Source organism: Zalophus californianus, chromosome 5 (genome assembly GCF_009762305.2).
Source record: "Zalophus californianus isolate mZalCal1 chromosome 5, mZalCal1.pri.v2, whole genome shotgun sequence".
NCBI classification, from domain to species: Eukaryota; Metazoa; Chordata; class Mammalia; order Carnivora; family Otariidae; genus Zalophus; species Zalophus californianus.
In genome coordinates, this window is record NC_045599.1 from 22,213,544 (window position 1) to 22,230,449 (window position 16,906).

Sequence of the window (16,906 nt, forward strand, 5' to 3'; positions counted from 1 at the left end):
AACATCACTAATCATCATGGAAATGCAAATCAAAATCACAATGAGTTATCACCTCGTACCTGTTAGAATGGTTATTATCAAAAATATAAGAGATAAATGTTGGTGAGGATGTGGAGAAAAGAGAACCCTTGTGCACTTTTCTGAATGAAAATTGGTTAAGCCACTGTGGAAAACAGTATGGAGGTTCCTCAAAAAATAGAACTACCATATGATTGTACAGTCCCACTTCCTTGGTATTTATTTAGAGGAAATGAAATTACTATTTGTTACAGATGTTTGCACCCCCATGTTAATTGCAGCATTACTCAAAGTGGCTAAGACATGGAAACAACCTAAGTGTTCATTGATAGGTGAATAAATAAAATGACTCACACACACACACACACACACACACACACACACACACACAATGGAATATTATCTAGCCATATAAAAGGAGATGTTGCCATTTGCAACAACATAGATGAACCTTGAGGGCATTATGCTAAGTGAAATAAGTTAGAGAAAGGCAAATACTATATAATCTCATTTGTATGAGGAATCTCAAAAAGTCAAACTCCTAGAAACAGAGTGCAGAAAAGTGGTTACGAGGGGTCGATGGGTAAGGGAAATGTTGAGATGTTGGTCAGACTTCCAGTTATAAGAAGAAATTATGGGGATCTAACATAGAGCATGCAGACTATAATTAGTATTATATACTTGAAACTTCCTGGTAGTAGATCTTAAATGTTCTTACCATAAAACAACAACAAAAATGGAAATTCTCTGTGGTCAAGGATATATTAACCTTATTTTGGTAAACATTTTGCAACATGTACGTGTGTCAAAACCTCACAGTATCTTATACAATATCATACGTCAGTTATATCTCAGTAAAGCTGGAAAAAAATGAATTGACCCTGCATGTGTAGGTCTATTTCTGGACTCTCTAGTGGTACATTATCTGAAGATCTGTCCTTAATCTAATACCATACTATCTTGTTACTGTGGCTTTACAGGAATTCTTGAAGTTGGGTAGTATGGCTCCTTCAACTTTGTTCTTTTTCAAAATTGTCTCGGCTATTCTAGTTCTCTTGGCTTTCCATACAAATTTTAGAATTACCTTGTCAATTTCTGCAAACTGTCTTGCTGGAATTTAGATTGAAATTGTGTTGAATATAGAGATCAGCTTGGGGAGAATTAACAACTATTAGGGCTTCTATTACATAAATAATCGTTTATCTCTCTTTAGTTCTTCAGTTTGTCAGTACACAGATCTTGCAGATATTTTTTAGATTTATACTTAAAGTATTAACTGTTTTTTGGTGCTATTGTAAGGTTACTATTTAAAATTCTAGTTTCTTACTATTTGTTGCTGTTAAATGGAAATATGATGGATTTCTGGATATTTACCTTATAACGTTTTCATATTAGGGTTGTCCAGAGAAACAGAATCAATAGGTTGTGTATGTATATATAAGGAAAGATTTATTTGAAGGTGTTGATTTAGATGATAATGGAATGGAGGCTGGGAAGTCCAAAATCTGCAGGGCACGTCAGCAGTCTGGAGACCCAGAGGACAGGTGATGCAGTTCAAATCTAAAGGCCGTCTGCTGCAGAACTATCTACCTCTTACCGCTTGCTAGGGAGAGGTTTGTTTTTTTTTTTTTCTGTTCAGGACTTGAGCTGATTGGATGAGGCCCACCCACCCACCCAAGCAGATTGGATGGGCAATCTGCTTTACTCTTATTCCATCAGTTCAATGTAAATCTCATCTGAAAACACCCTCACGGAAACCACGTATCTGAGCACCACGTCCAAGCAAGTGGACACGTAAAATTATCCCCTCCCTGTGTCACCTTGCTAAGCTTTTATTTTTTATTTTATTTATTTTTAAAGATTTTTATTTATTTGAGAGAAAAAGAGAATGAGCAGAGGGGAGAGGCAGAGGGAGAAGCAGGCTCCCCGCTGAGCAGGGAGCCTGACGTGGGGCTCCAGCTCAGCACCCCAGGATCAAGACCTGAGCTGAAGGCTGACACTTAACCGACTGAGCCACCAGGTGCCCCAAATTAACTTTTATTTTAACTGGAGTCCATTACCCTTCAAATTTTATCTTCTTTTACATGTGTTTTTCTACTGCATAGTTGTATTTGTTTGTATTTTAAATTGAATTACTTTCAAACTACACTTTGGAGGAAGTTCATTTTGGTAGAAAACGTGTCAAAATTTGATTTTGTTCAGACTTTTTTACCCATACCTGAGGCACTGAGGATGCACTGGATCCCATGTTGACTGTGATTTTTCAACGTCATATTGGACAGTAAGATTTCTTGTGCAGTTTTTATCAAGGATGAGCAAGAGTTAAAATAAAAGAAGGTGACATAGTTCAAAGGAAATTAACTTTGACTTGGACAGGTTTGTTGGTGTTTCTAAAGGTTAAAAAATTTTTCACATTAATATGCAACATTTAGTCCATGTTAGCAGATAAAAAGAACAAGTCTAAATAGAAGCATGTGTAGTTTTTTTTCCTTAGAATTTTATTGAGATGTAATAAAAATATGGCACTGAATACGGTATTACAGCATAATGACTGGACTTACATATATTGTGGCTAAGTTGCCACATAAGTTTAGTTAACATCCATCATCTCATATAGATATAAGGAAAAAAGAAGAAAAACATGTTATTTCCCTTGTGATGAGAACCTTTAAGAGCCCTGTGTGGTTTAAGAAATGTCTCTTTTGTGGCATAATTGGTAGACGTCCAGAGTGCGTGTTCAAAAGATAGTAAGTACTACTCCTTCCTTCCTGCCTAGTTGCGTGGGGGTTCTTGTCTTTGTGTATTTTATTTTGAAGGTGCCATTTGAGTTCAGTTCATTTGTTCTAAATGTTCATAATAGCTGTATCTGATAATCCCATTTTCTACAAAGATTGATTAGTAAATGTACTCCTAATCAAAAATTGCTCCTGACCATGCACATTCACAATGGTTAACAATGGGTTTTTCATTTTTATGGTTCTTATCAGAAAAAACTAAGGTAATCATTGATTAATGCTTTATAACAAAAATTGGCAAGACGGAGCTCACTGGAAGAAGTTTCAAATCTACTGACTCCTGTTTAAAAAAAGAAACAGGATAAAGTCGATTTTTTTTTTTTTTACTAAAATGTTGTCTACTTTGCAGAAACCTTTGTTACCTCTATACACCATTCATGAAATTCATGAAATTCTATGTTTTAGGTAGCAGCCAAGGAAAAAGATTTTTAGTATTTTTTGCAATAGAATTGTAATAGGGCCTTATTTTTCCCAAGGAGTTTTAAATCAATTCTTAGAACAGTAAGAGATAGAGGAGGCAGTCATTTTAGTGTTGATTTTACTTGGGGACTAATCAGCACATCACTTTAGTCTTTTCATGGCTTTATCCATCACCTGTTGCTTAAAGTCACTACTTATCTGAATCTCTGTGTCCTCATGTAAAATGAGGAGTTTGGCCTGATGACCAGTGAATTGCCTTATAGTACTAGGATTCTGTGAGGTTACACCTAAGAACCACAGAAGTGAATGGAGAGGAGGGAGGGTGCTAGGTGGTGATGAAGAATCTGGGTGACAACTCTCTTCATTTTGCAGATGTTCAATACTAATCCTGAACTTGGGTTGGGTTCTTTGTTTTTACAAAAAAAACCCATGTAGATGGATTTATGGGTTTAATTGCCCTTTTTTTTTTAAAGATTTTTTATTTGAGAGAGAGGGAGAGAGTATGCTCACAGAGGGTAGGGGCAGAAGGAGAGAGAGAATCTTGAGCAGACACTCGGCTGAGCATGGAGCCCACCACAGGCCTCCATCTCATGGCCCTGAGATCATGACCTCAGCCAAAATCAAAAGTTGGATGCTTAATCTACTGAGCCACCTAGGTGCCCCAATTTAATTGCCTTTTAAGAAAAGCTTCAAAAAAAAGAAAAAGAAAAACTTTGATTTAACACAGTCTACCTTAGAAATAACTTTTGTCTCCTTTCGTTATAAGCAGTGAGTTGATGAACTTGCTTGAGACCTTTTTAATCTTCTCTTGAAATCTAGCACATGAATTTTTTTGCTATATCATTTTGTACAGTTCTTAAGTTTTAAAATGCTAGTTGACAATAGATTTATAGTTCATTAGATCATATTATTAAAGTAAAATTCACATGTAGTGAAATGCACTTATTTTAGGTTTACAGTTCAGTGAGTTTTGATAAGTATATAAACCTAGCTCAAACATTTCATCATACTGGAAAGTTCCTTTATAATCATTCCCTCGCCTCTAGCCCAGGATGCAATTATGTTCTATAGAAGGTACTCTTTTTGTGTCTCACCATAATATAGTGTTTTGGGGATTCACCCATGTTTTTCTATATATTAGTAGTTTGTTGTAGATTAGCATTACTATATATTACTCTATTTTATGACTGTATTCTTGTAGTAACAATAAATTACTTAGTACCTATTGCAGGACATTGGGATTATTTTTAGTGTGAGGCTATTATGAATAAGCTGAGAGGAACATTCTTGTATAAGTCTTTGTGGTTATATGTTTTTACTCATGTTGGGAGATAACCTATGAGTGGATTTGTTGATTTGTGAGGCACTTGTATGTCTCATTTATAAGAAATTGCCAAATGGTTTCCCATAGTGGTTGTACCATTTTTATACTACCATCAGCAATATATGAGACTTCCAGTTTTTCTACGTTGTTACCAACACTTGTTATGTATTTTTAATTATAGCTATTCTTGTGGATGATTAATTATGGTAAGCATCTTTACATGTGCTTATGACCACTCGTATATCTTCTTTTGTAATATATTCAAATCTTTTGCTGATATTTAAATTGTATTATCTTTTATTTATTTGTAGGAGGGTTTCTTTTAGTATATTCTGAATACAATTGATTTGTCTAATGTATGTATTTTTTTCCCAGTTTTTGACTTGCCTCATCATTTTTATAATTTTCTTAATCTTATCTTTCAGAGTGCAGAAGTTTACCATTTTGATGACATCCAGATTCTTGGGTATTCTTTTATGGCTAGGGCTTTTCTTGTACTGACCTGAAATCTCTTGCTTATCTCAGGGTTATGAAGATAATTCTTTTTTGTTTTGTCTAGAATCTTTATAGTTTTAGCTTAGGTTTTTGGCTGTCAATAGCAAACTATTATTAGTGAGACAGATTGTGGTTCTCTCCCCTCCCACCTCCCTGCACAGGTATCCACTTGGTCTAGCACCATTTTTTAAAATGGCTTTCTTTTCTCTTTTGCATTGACTTTGGTGCCATTGTTGAAAAATCAATTGTCTGAGTATTGTCTGGACTGTATGCTGTTCCATTGATAAGTTTGTTTCTCCCACTTAGGGAGAATTATAGGAGTAATTATGCCAGTTACTATTGATTGCTTGCCTTTGTAATTTCTAAGTCTTCCAACTTTGTTCTTTTTCAAGATTGTTTTGGCTCTTCTAGGTCCTTTGCATTTCTACCTAAATTTTTGAATTAGGTGTACCAATTTCTGCTTAAAAACAAACAAAAAACCCCATAAAATCTTAATGGGGTTTGGTATTTCAGTCTTAAAAATCTTTTTGGGAAGAATGGTTACCATTTGTTTAGATCTTTTGTTTCTTACAGTAGTGTTTTACATTTTTCAGTATAGCTGTTTTGCCTATATTTTGTTAAATTTACCCTTAAGTTTTTCATGTTCTTTGGTTATAAATGGTATTTGTAAATTTTATTTTCCATGTTTTTGTTTCTCACATAGAGAAGTAAAATAGACTTTTGTATTTTGACACCATTGCTCTGTGATCTTGATAAACATAAACAGACATGTCATCTGTGAATAGACGTGGCTTATACTTTTTCTTGCCCATTTTTAGGATTTTTTTTCTTTCTTTCTCATTTGTTGAATTAGTATTTCCAGTACAGTGGTGAATAGAAGTGATGAGAATAGATATCCTTGCCTTGTTCTCTTTCTTAGGTAGAATAAGTTCAATATATCACAACTAAGAAGATGTTATCTGTGGGGTTTTTGAAGACAGATGTCGTTTGTCAGATTGAGGAAGTTATCATTCTAAATTGTGGAGAATATTTATCATGAATGGATATTCAATTTTGCCATGCTTTTCCCACATCTTCTGAAATGGTTATATGGTTTTCCTCCCTTATTCTGTACTTTCACAAATTATATGGTTTTTTGAATCTTAATCTAGCATTTGTGGGATAAACCCCACTTGCTTAGAGATGATATGCTTTCTGCAACATTTTATTTGCTAACATTTTGTTAAGAATTTTTGAGTCTATGATCATGAGGAATATTCATCTGAAATCTTTCTTTCTTTCTAATAACCTTTGTCAGATTTTGGTGTCAGGATTATGCTCATCTTAAAAGGGATGTTGGCCAGCATTTCCTCTTCCTTTGTTTTCTGAAAGAATTTGTGTAAAATTGATCTTTTCTCCTCTTCTTCAGTGAAGGTATCTAGGCCTGTAATTTTTTTGAATGTGTGTTTGTGTGTTTGTGGAAGTTTTTATTACAAGTTTAATTTCTTAGCTATAGGATTATATCAGTTTCCTCTTCTTACCTCAGTTTGGGCATCTATTTCATCTGAGTTGCATATTCATTGCAATAAATTTATTATATTATCTTTTAACTTCTTAATGACTGTGGGATTTATCACTGTATATCCCTTTTTTCATTAGTGACTTCGTTTATTTATGTTTTCTTTTTTATTCTTGTTCATTGTCTACCAGTTCAATTAATGTTTTTGAAAACAACTTTTGGCTTTGTTGATTTTCCTTTATTGTTTTCTGTATCAGTGGTTTCTGTTCTTTATTACTTTGTTTCTCTTTTAAGTTTTATTTACTCTTTTTTTCTAGCTTCTTATTAGATCATTGATTTTATGTCCTTTTAATACAAACATTTGAATGAGTCCCTCTAGAATTTCTGCTTTAGCTATATCCCACTAATTTTGATATGTTGTATTTTCATTATCATTCATTAAAAATACTTTTTAACTTCCCTGTGGCTTATTCTTTAACCAATGGGTTACTTAAAAGTATGTTGCATAATTTACAGATATTAGGGATCTTTCATACATTTAATTTAATTATTTTGTGGTCAGTAATACTCACTGTATCATTTCAGATCTTTGAAAGTTACTGACACTTATTTTATGGCCAATAATCCATTTTTAATCTTAAGCTCTTGATTACCCTAGTCAGGGTTTTGGTTATTGATGTGAAATTTAGCAAGAGCTATAGGGACATATATCCCCAAATCAATATGTAATAAAAATGGAACCCAGTGTATGTAGTATCATTACTCAGTACTTTGGTATCTGACTCATTTTTGTCCTCTACACTCAGAAGTTGGGGTAGTTTATGGCCATATTATGAAACCCCATGAAGAATTTTTTTTTCAACATTAACATCTGTGTTTGACAAATAGATTTTTTTTGAAAGAAAGTAGTTACTGTTGTCTATTGATGCCTTTTTATCACTCATAATTCTTCATCCTTCTAGTTGCCATTTTCAATAATAACAAAAAGCCTGATTTTTGTCATGCATATTGTATGATAAGGACTCGAGCCAGACCTGAGTTTAAGCCCAATTCTTCCCTGGCTGCTTGTATGACCTTGGTCAACTTACTTAACCTCTCTAAGCCTTCATTTTCTCATATGTAAAATGGGAATGATAATAGTATTTAGCTAGAAGTAAGTAAAATGTAATTTTTAACAAAATAGAAATTTTCTATTCAAGATAAATACCTACTTTATGCTGGTAAAAATACCAGACCAGTGTTTCCAGGTGGTAGGTCTTTAATACTATCTTTTGATTTTGATGAAAACCAAAAACAAAGGAAAACTGCTTTTAAAACTGGTTGTCTCTAGGAAGCAGAAATAGAAGTGAAAGAAACAGGGCAGAGAATGCTTTTCATCAGATTAGCAGATACTCTTATTCTTTATTATCCATGCCCTCTTTATTTTCTTGGAAAAAAATACAAATCTTTTAAAAAATTAACAAAACTAGGTGTGAGGCTTTAAGGTTTAGATATTTTAAATTGTAGAAAATTTAAAAATAGTTCTGAAATGCCAGAATTTGCCTACATATATTCATCATTTCCAAGGTGAATTTCCCCTTCCCATTATGTTTTGCCATATTAAATGTACCTTAAGATATATATTTTTTCTTCTTAGTAATAAAAAGACTTGAAATCAAACTATAAAGTATATCATGAATGAATTCTTTGTTTTTATAGGTCCTATTGGTGATGTTGCTCATTCTCAAGTTTTTGTTTTTTTTTTTTTTAAGATTTTATTTATTTGAGAGAGCAAGCAAGCAAGCACAAGTGGGGGGGAGGAGCAGGGGAGAGGGCGAAGCAGACTCCCTGCTGAGCAGGGAGCCTAACTTGGGCTGGATCCCAGGACCCTGAGATAATGACCTGAGCCAAAGTCAGACGCTTAATCCACTGAGCCACGCAGGCTCCCCTCATTCTCAAGTTTATATTGTCAATTGTTAAAACACATGAGTCATTGAAAGATTTCTTTATTTTTTTTTAAGATATTACTTATTTATTTGAGAGAGAGAGAAAGCAGGAGAGTGCAGGGGCAGAGGGGGAGGGTCAGAGGGAGAAGCAGAGAAGCAGACTCCCTGCTGAGCAGAGAGCCAGATGCCAGGCTAGATCCCGGATTTCACTTAACCTTTCACGGTGACCTAAATTTCTCATCTGTGAAGTCAGGATAAATAATTCATTGTTGGTATTGGAATTAAATAAAATAGTTTAAATCAATTTTGTGAACATATACATTAAATACAGTCTTGATTAATTAGAGTATTCCAGGGATTTTCCTTGTGATTAGTTATAATGGAGTTAATGTCTTAAGCTAAGATCTTTATTTGATATAAAAAACATTTGTCCTTATATAAGTCCATTAGAATTTCTTAGTGTTCAGAAATATTTCTGGGAAATTCCTAAGTAATTTTATCTGATTAAAAACCATAAGACCAATCATTACAAATGATCGGATTGCATTTTTTTCTTGAGGATTTCCAAGGTAGTTGAAATTATTAATTGGTAAAATAAGTAACTGAGGAAATTTTGGGTGGATGGATTTAAAGTATAGAATATTTTGAGAGAATTGATAGAATTAACTACAAAAATGTTACAGATATTTCCAAAATGAAGTTTGCATACTTAGTACTTTATTGAACTATAGAATTTTTTATTGTATTTGTCTTGATTATACTGGGAGAACAGGAGAAATACTCAGCTGTTAAGTGGCATTTCATCATATGGTCTTTTTTTTTATGATTTTATTTGTTTGTCAGAGACAGAGAAGAAACACAAGGAGGGGGAGTGGCAGGCAGAAGGAGAAGCAGGCTCTCCGCTGAGCAGGGAGCCCAATATGGGGCTCCATCCCAGGACCCTGGGATCATGCCCTGAGCCGAAGGCAGACGCTTAACTGACTGAGACACTCAGGCATCCCTCATCTTATGGTCTTGAGAATTAAACAGTTCAGGGCGCCTGGGTGGCTCAGTCATTAAGCCTCTGCCTTTGGCTCAGGTCATGATCCCAGGGTCCCGGGATGGAGCCCCACATTGGGTTCCTGCTCAGCAGGGAGCCTGCTTCTCCCTCTCCCACTCCCCGTGCTTGTGTTCCCCCTCTCACTGTCTGTCTCTCTCTCTCTGTCAAATAAACAAATAAAATCTTAAAAAAAAAAAAAGAATTAAACAGTTCATCAGTATCTAAAAAAATGTATATAACTTCATGTAACTTTACTATTACTAAAACTAAGTTTGATTATTATCTAGAGACCAGAAATAAAATAGAATTTTAGAAGAATTCTTAGAGATTTCAACTAAGCATTAGAATTGACTCAAAATCATAATACTGATTAATATTTAAGTTAGAAAAATACTTGTTTCATGATAGTTCATTTAATGTCCTTGTTGACTATTACATTTAGGTAGGATTTATTAAAATATAAATTGTATCTATTTAGGATACGACCTTATGCTTGCTGTTCTTTGCAATTTCTTGGGAAATTTTTTTGAGTCTTAGTAGTCATCTTACCAACAAATTACCATACCAGTATAGGTTATTGAAATCATCTCAATTGTGATTTTAAAAGTTACATTAAGATTAAAACATTACTGAGAAAATCATTAGGAGATGATATTGGTATCTATGAATATGAGTAGGAGGCTTTTGTCCATTCTAGTCTAAGCTTTAGAAGAGAGAATAGGGATTTAAAAAGCCAGATGATTTTATATTTGATACAGGCAGAATTCTCTGGGTTTTGAGAACTGCTAATGAATGAAGTGGATTGTAAAGAATTCTTTTGGGATGTTTCTTCCTGAAAATATGCTCACCCACTTGCTTATTAATATAACAGTTGTGCTTACTGGAGGCATGTGCTTTCTGAACTCTTTTGTGTTATTAAAAGGATTGTTTGACATTTAAATTCCTAACTTGAGTATTTTGGTTTGTTTTTTTTTTTCCTTTCCTTTAGGAGGAGCATATTATTTAATATCCAGAAGTCTAGGACCAGAATTTGGTGGTGCAATTGGACTGATCTTCGCTTTTGCCAATGCTGTTGCAGTTGCTATGTACGTGGTTGGATTTGCAGAAACTGTGGTGGAGTTGCTTAAGGTAATTTCTGCTTCTGGACATTGGTTTCCCAAATCTTTATTGAGGGTTTATGTGCCACTCCCCATATTGGATCCTATGAAAGCAGTGATGCACACAAAACGTGTCCTTCAAGAAGTTTAGTGTAAGAGATAAAGTGATGGTGATACATTGTCAGAAGTGGGTAGTTATAGAAGACCTTGGCAACACAAAGGGTAATCACTTAACTTACTACCACCCAGGAAAGGGGGTCACAAAGGAATGTGAGTAAGCGTTTTCCAGGGAAGGGAGTCTAGGTGTTAGCAGGCAGGTAGGAGAGGTGGGGGGTACCATGAAGGGGGAATATGGGAGAAAAGGAAACAAAGGCCTGGAAGGGGTAGAGTGCGGTGTGTTTTCTAAAAAAAATTCTGCAAATATTTCTATCTGATTGTAGCACAAAACAGAGATTTAAGACTAGAGAGGGAAAAAAGGGTCGAATCAGGAAAGGTATTGTTTGCTGTTAAATTGGGGTCTTAATCTCAGTTGGAGTTAGGGGCTGGGACATGATCAGATTGGGGCTTGAAGAAGAATATAGAGCATGGATCTGTGGGCTCACAGGTGGAGAGGGAGATCACTTAGAATGTTGTAGCTATCCTGGGAAAAGGGATGGTGGTGTACATTCAAACAATGACCAGTGTAGCTGGAGAGGTATGGGTGAACTGGAGAGATTTTTAAAATGTTAAATGAGTGGACTTGATGATTACTGGGATATGGGAAATTAGAGAAAGAGAAAGGAGGATTTCAGGTATATATATATACACACATATACACACACACACACACCTGAATATATATATATATATAAATATATACATATATATATATGATAAATAGATTTCTGAGTTGGAGGTTTAAATGGAGGGTAATGGCCGCACAGACAGTGTAGTTTGGGATGTCTGACTGGAAGAACCAGAGGTATATCCAAGTAGAGCTGGCCAGGAAGTAGTTGATAATACTGCTCTGGAATTCAGAGGAGGATTTGTTTGAAAAGAGTCATTGGGATGTGTGTAGTTAAAGCAGTAGAAGTGAAATAGGATTCAGCATTATTAACTGAGAGCAACCTTGAGAGACACCTATAGTGGTTCATGTTAGGTTAGGTTGTAACTCTGTTCGTCTGTGTTCGGATGCCGTCCATTAGGAAGTGTAAGATCTGAGGGGGACTGACACTTATGTTGGCGTTGCCCTTAGCTGTATAGGCCTAAGGGATGGGGAAAAGCAAGGGCTGTAAGAAAGCAAGCAGTATAACTATTAATGGTTACTATTCTTTTGTTATTTAATTTAGCATGTTTTTAATGTCATTGATATTAAACCACAAATAGTTTTGCTTGTTAGCGTGCGAACAGTGTGTGTTTTTGGACAACTGCATGAACATGTATTCATCTCTTTTTCTTACAGAACATTAAAGACCACTAAAAGCATGAGTTTGCTAATCACAGTAATACAAAATATATTTCTTTAAAAAATACTAACTGTGAGTCCTGCTTAGGCATATTATGATGTATTTGCTTGTTAACAATTTCATTTTTGATTTATTGAGTCTGTATTAAATATAGCCTTTATTAATTTGATCCTATTTTTGATGTCTTGAGTTTTTTGAATGGTGCCTCAGTAGTACATAGTTAGTTATTCCTTTTTCTTAGGCCTTCCTCTTCATTCCTTACATAGGTATTTATTCCACTTCTTCATGTAAGAGATTCTGATGTCTCTGAAATGTTTCCAAAAGAATTAAAGAGCTTATCTGAATAACTGAAATTGCTCATTACGTTTATAATTCTCTTTTTCTAGGAACATTCCATACTTATGATCGATGAAATCAATGATATTCGAATTATTGGAGCCATTACTGTGGTGATCCTTTTAGGTATCTCAGTGGCTGGAATGGAGTGGGAAGCAAAAGTAAGTAATAAACTCACTGGAATATCTGTACATATTTAACATACGAACTTTTAGAGTGTTTGTTTAGGGACCACTCTAAAGTGCGGTGATATTTTTAGATTTCGAAGATTGCTTCAGTGGCCATTTTCAGAGAAGTTTGTGTATCAGGTTATTTTCTATCTGACAAGGCAAGGAATGTTTACAGATAGCAGTCAGTCTAGCATCCACTTCAACACAGTACTTTCGGGGCGCCTGGGTGCACAGTCAGTTAAGCATCTGCCTTCAGCTCAGGTCATGATCCCAGGGTCCTGGGATGGAGCCCCACATCGGGCTCCCTGCTCAGAGGAGAGCCTGCTTCTCTCTGTCCCTCTGCTGCTCCCCCTGCTTGTGCTCTCTCTCTCTCTCTCTCTCTCTCTCTGTAAAAAAAAACCCCAGTACTTTTTAACTTTGGATTCCTGCCCCCTCTCCCCCCCATTCCTTTCCCCTCTGCTCCCTTAATCTTGATTCAAGTTATTTAGAATCACTCAGGTCAGTATGTTAGGTAGCCCAGATTAAAGTTTTGGCTTTGTAATTTATTTAACAGTTCAATTTCAAAAATAAATACAGGGGCAGTAAACTTCAAGTTAGTGCCCATAAGAGATTAGAGAAGCTCATCTTGCTCCTTGCTGTTGAAGTCTCAGAAATCATGGCTACCAAAGCCAGGACCACTGTGTCTGGGAAGGGTTGCTGAAATCACATGTTAACTTGTAGGCAGAGCACCTGGCATTATTTCTCCACCTTTGAGAGAATATTCCTCAGTACAGCTCTGCTTTCCTGACTAAAGCATATCCACAAAGATCCTGCTGAGGATCTCCAAGTCCCCTCTAGGTGTCGTCATGTTTCCTTTTATAAATTGTGTAAGATCCTATATTTCTGCTGTATGTGAGCCATGATAATATTTATCAGGTCAAAAATTAGGCAAGTTGGAAAGAATAATTTTCCCAAAGTTGTTTAAGTCGTTAGTATATAATTAGCATATAATTAAATCATTTACTTATACTTTTAACCATTTGACTTAACTGAAAAGAATAGAATTTCATCCTACCTGGGACCGGATTAGCATTTAAGCAGTTTTTATTCTCATGGATGACACAGGTTTTCATGAATATCTGCCTAACTTTACTGGGAGGTGAAGAGTGGAGAAGGAGAGGCGGGGGACGGGGGCAAGATAGTGAAGGGAGTCAAATGTGTAAGATTGCAGTTATCAAATAAATGTCATGGCGATACAATGCACAGCATGGTCACTGTCGCTAAGACTGTATTGCATATTTGAAAGTTGCTTTTTTAAAAGAGTAGATCTTAAAAGTTCTCATCACAAGAAAAAAATTTTAAACTATGTATGGTCACGGATATTAACTAGACTTACTGTGGCAATCACTTTACAATTGCATGTGTATGGATATTGAATTGTTATGTGCTACCCCAGAAACTGATAGATTGTTACATGTCCGTTATATCTCACGAGCAAAACAAGAAGCGTGCGGGAGGAGGGATGGCAGTTCTTAGAGATGTTCCTTCCAGTCCCATTACTAATTCAGTCCTCCTCCTGCAAATTGTCTTCCTCTTTTTGTACAGTGAGTTTATTACTTACTTTTGCTTCCCACTCCATCCACTTTTTGCACTAAATAAATTACACTTCTTTTCCTGGGGCTGTCAGACATTCAACATTGTGTTTGGACTCGGTGTAAAACTTGTGTTTGTGGCACATCCGTTCCCCGTGTCAAGACTGTACTTCCATCGGAGGGGGCAGTAAATAATGATAAAGGATGAAAAGCCTGCAGTGTTGTGGAATGTATGGGGCTTTATGATTTGTGGGATGACATGCACACCTTTAATTCATTTCAGAAATATTTGGCATGATCCTACTTATGCGATCCATTTTTTCGCTAGTATACTGAACATTTTAGGATAGTTCTTTAAAGATTGCTTATGTAGTATAAGTTTATTGAGCACCTCAAAAAGCTTTTTGGGGCACTGGGAAAACAAGACAAGTCTCTTCAGTCACAGAAGTTATCCGAGAGTGAAACTAAATCAGTGGAGAGACATGAGAGATTTGATTTTGATTTTTCATGTTTAAAATTCCAGGCTCAGATTGTTCTTTTGGTGATTCTACTACTTGCTATTGCTGATTTCGTCATAGGAACATTTATCCCATTGGACAGCAAGAAGCCCAAAGGTTTCTTTGGTTATAAGTGTAAGTAAAAAAGACAGACTCTCTTTTTAAAGGTGCATGTTATAGCATTATCTATTAGTAAACAAAGTTCACTGTAGGTAATTTGTAATATAACCGATTTTGGTGGAGTGACTCACACTAATTGACAATCCAATTTAGTGTTGCCTCCATTATGTATGTTACGATCAGAGTAAAATACCACTTTTATTTACATCTTCTGGTTGTCATTCTTAGCATCAAAAGATGATAGAAGGTAGAAAAATCAGTGCTCCTGAGGAAAGTTGCCTTTGTTCTCTGTCATTTTGGGAATTTGTAACTGAAATGGTGACTTTTATGCTCACATGGCTTTTTCATTCTTTAAGTTGTATTTCAACACAACAGTCTAAACGTACCTACACCTATGAAGAAAATACTCATTGTATAATGGCAACTTCAGTTTTTCTACCCTTTTACATTATACCTTGTGAGGATTTTCCACAGTTTTCATCTTTGTGACCCTTTTCATTCTGCTTCTAATTGTCCCTGCTGGTGAAATTTACTTGTCATTTGTTATTTCCTTAAGTCTCTATCTGTATTTCCCACCCCATCACCATCTGCCGCTCCCCACCAAATGGAGCCACTCTGCACCTGCATCTGCACAGGGTGAAATGGAGCAGGAAAGAACACTTGGATTAGCGTCAGAGAGGGTTACCGTTTAGGGTAATAGATGTGTCTTCAGTTGACAAAAACTCCTCAAGAAACTCCCTGTTTTGAAACCCTAGAGGGAGAGGCCTAGCTGTGGTACTCCCCAGTTCAGCCCAGAGCTATTCATACAGATCTGTGAAAAGATACAGAATGTACAGCAGTGCCCTTCTTCCTTCACAAAGTCTTACTGGGGGAAAAAAAAATAAGCTGACACAAACTGTGGATCCTAGAGACCTAGTTCGTTTACATTCTGGTGTAAGCTTACTAATCTTTTTGATCACAGTAACAACATACAGTCCTTGATCATTTGTGAGTAGCACTGGTTTGGCTTCTCTCAGACACTTAGTTGCGTGGGTAGTTTTCTGATAGGAATTGTTTCAAGGTTTATACCTTAACCAGTGACATTCACCCATTATTTGTGCCTGCTGGTCCTGGGTTGATAGTGGGATATCTGTTCTTATTACTAATGCTCGTGCCTACGTCTAAACTGGGCTTTAAATTCCTGATTTTCTAGATTGGGGGAAGAGGTGTTTACTAGGCATGCCAGAAGTGAAAATTAAAACCATCACTTAGGTAGATATGTTTTTACATTTTATGCTTTCATAAATTATATTTGTGACATTTCTTGTCCTTAGAAGTGATTTTTTTATGTTATGAATTTTTCTGAACATTTCTTTTTGCAACCTTACTTCTAAAAGAAGTGTTAAAAATTATAGGAAATGATTATTTCTAAAAATATACCTAGTAATTATATATTTTCTGTTTGTGACTTTAGTTGATTTAAAAATAGCTGCCAATATCTGCTAAACCACATTTTTCATTTCCATTTTTTTTTTCAGGTCCTTGGCACCTTATAAAAGTATTGCATTGTTACCTAGTATAGTAATAAATATTGTATAAGTAGTGTATCTGGGTTTATCTCAGTCTGAAGTAAATAAATCTAAATATACTTCAGAATGTGACTTTTCTTTTTTGGTGGTTGATACTGCTTTGCTGCCTTCTCATTCATTTTACTAAGGTAGTGAGATACTTAATGGCTCCAGTAGGAAAACCTGGTGCATGGTAGTTACTCAGATGATGGATGGATGGATGGATGGATGATAGTTAAGTAGTTGTTTCAATGTCAGGGCCCATCAGAATAGATGGAAACAGTAGGACTAGTTGAAGCTTTCATTGTTGTTAAAATGGAAAGGGACTTTACCTAGTTTGCCTTAGCTAAAATTATATGGAAGCCTGATGAATAATTCAGCATCAAAAATTACACAGGTCACCACAAGGAAATAGAGAACTGTACAGATAGTATATAAGTTGGATGTAAGAAAAAAAAAATGGGTCCAGATTAGTATGATGTTTTTTTATTTTCCTACCTCCTTTCTTATTTCCTTGACTGACCCCAGACATTGAGAAGTTTATCCACGCTTTGATTGACATTTGTACTAGAGATAACAATCAAGTTAGAGGTGCTTGAAACATAATTA

The 16,906-nt window shown here is 35.5% G+C and overlaps 1 protein-coding gene across 2 annotated transcripts in view; it reads left to right on the plus strand.

Annotated features, from left to right (window-relative positions):
• Positions 1–16,906, plus strand: part of SLC12A2 (solute carrier family 12 member 2) — a 103,581-nt gene that overhangs the window by 38,682 nt on the left and 47,993 nt on the right. For both annotated transcript variants that reach the window (XM_027604681.2, XM_027604683.2), the window contains exons 5-7: positions 10,503–10,642; positions 12,443–12,553; positions 14,657–14,765. In XM_027604681.2, the coding sequence (XP_027460482.1) occupies positions 10,503–10,642; positions 12,443–12,553; positions 14,657–14,765 (360 nt within the window). The remainder of the gene's footprint in view (positions 1–10,502; positions 10,643–12,442; positions 12,554–14,656; positions 14,766–16,906) is intronic.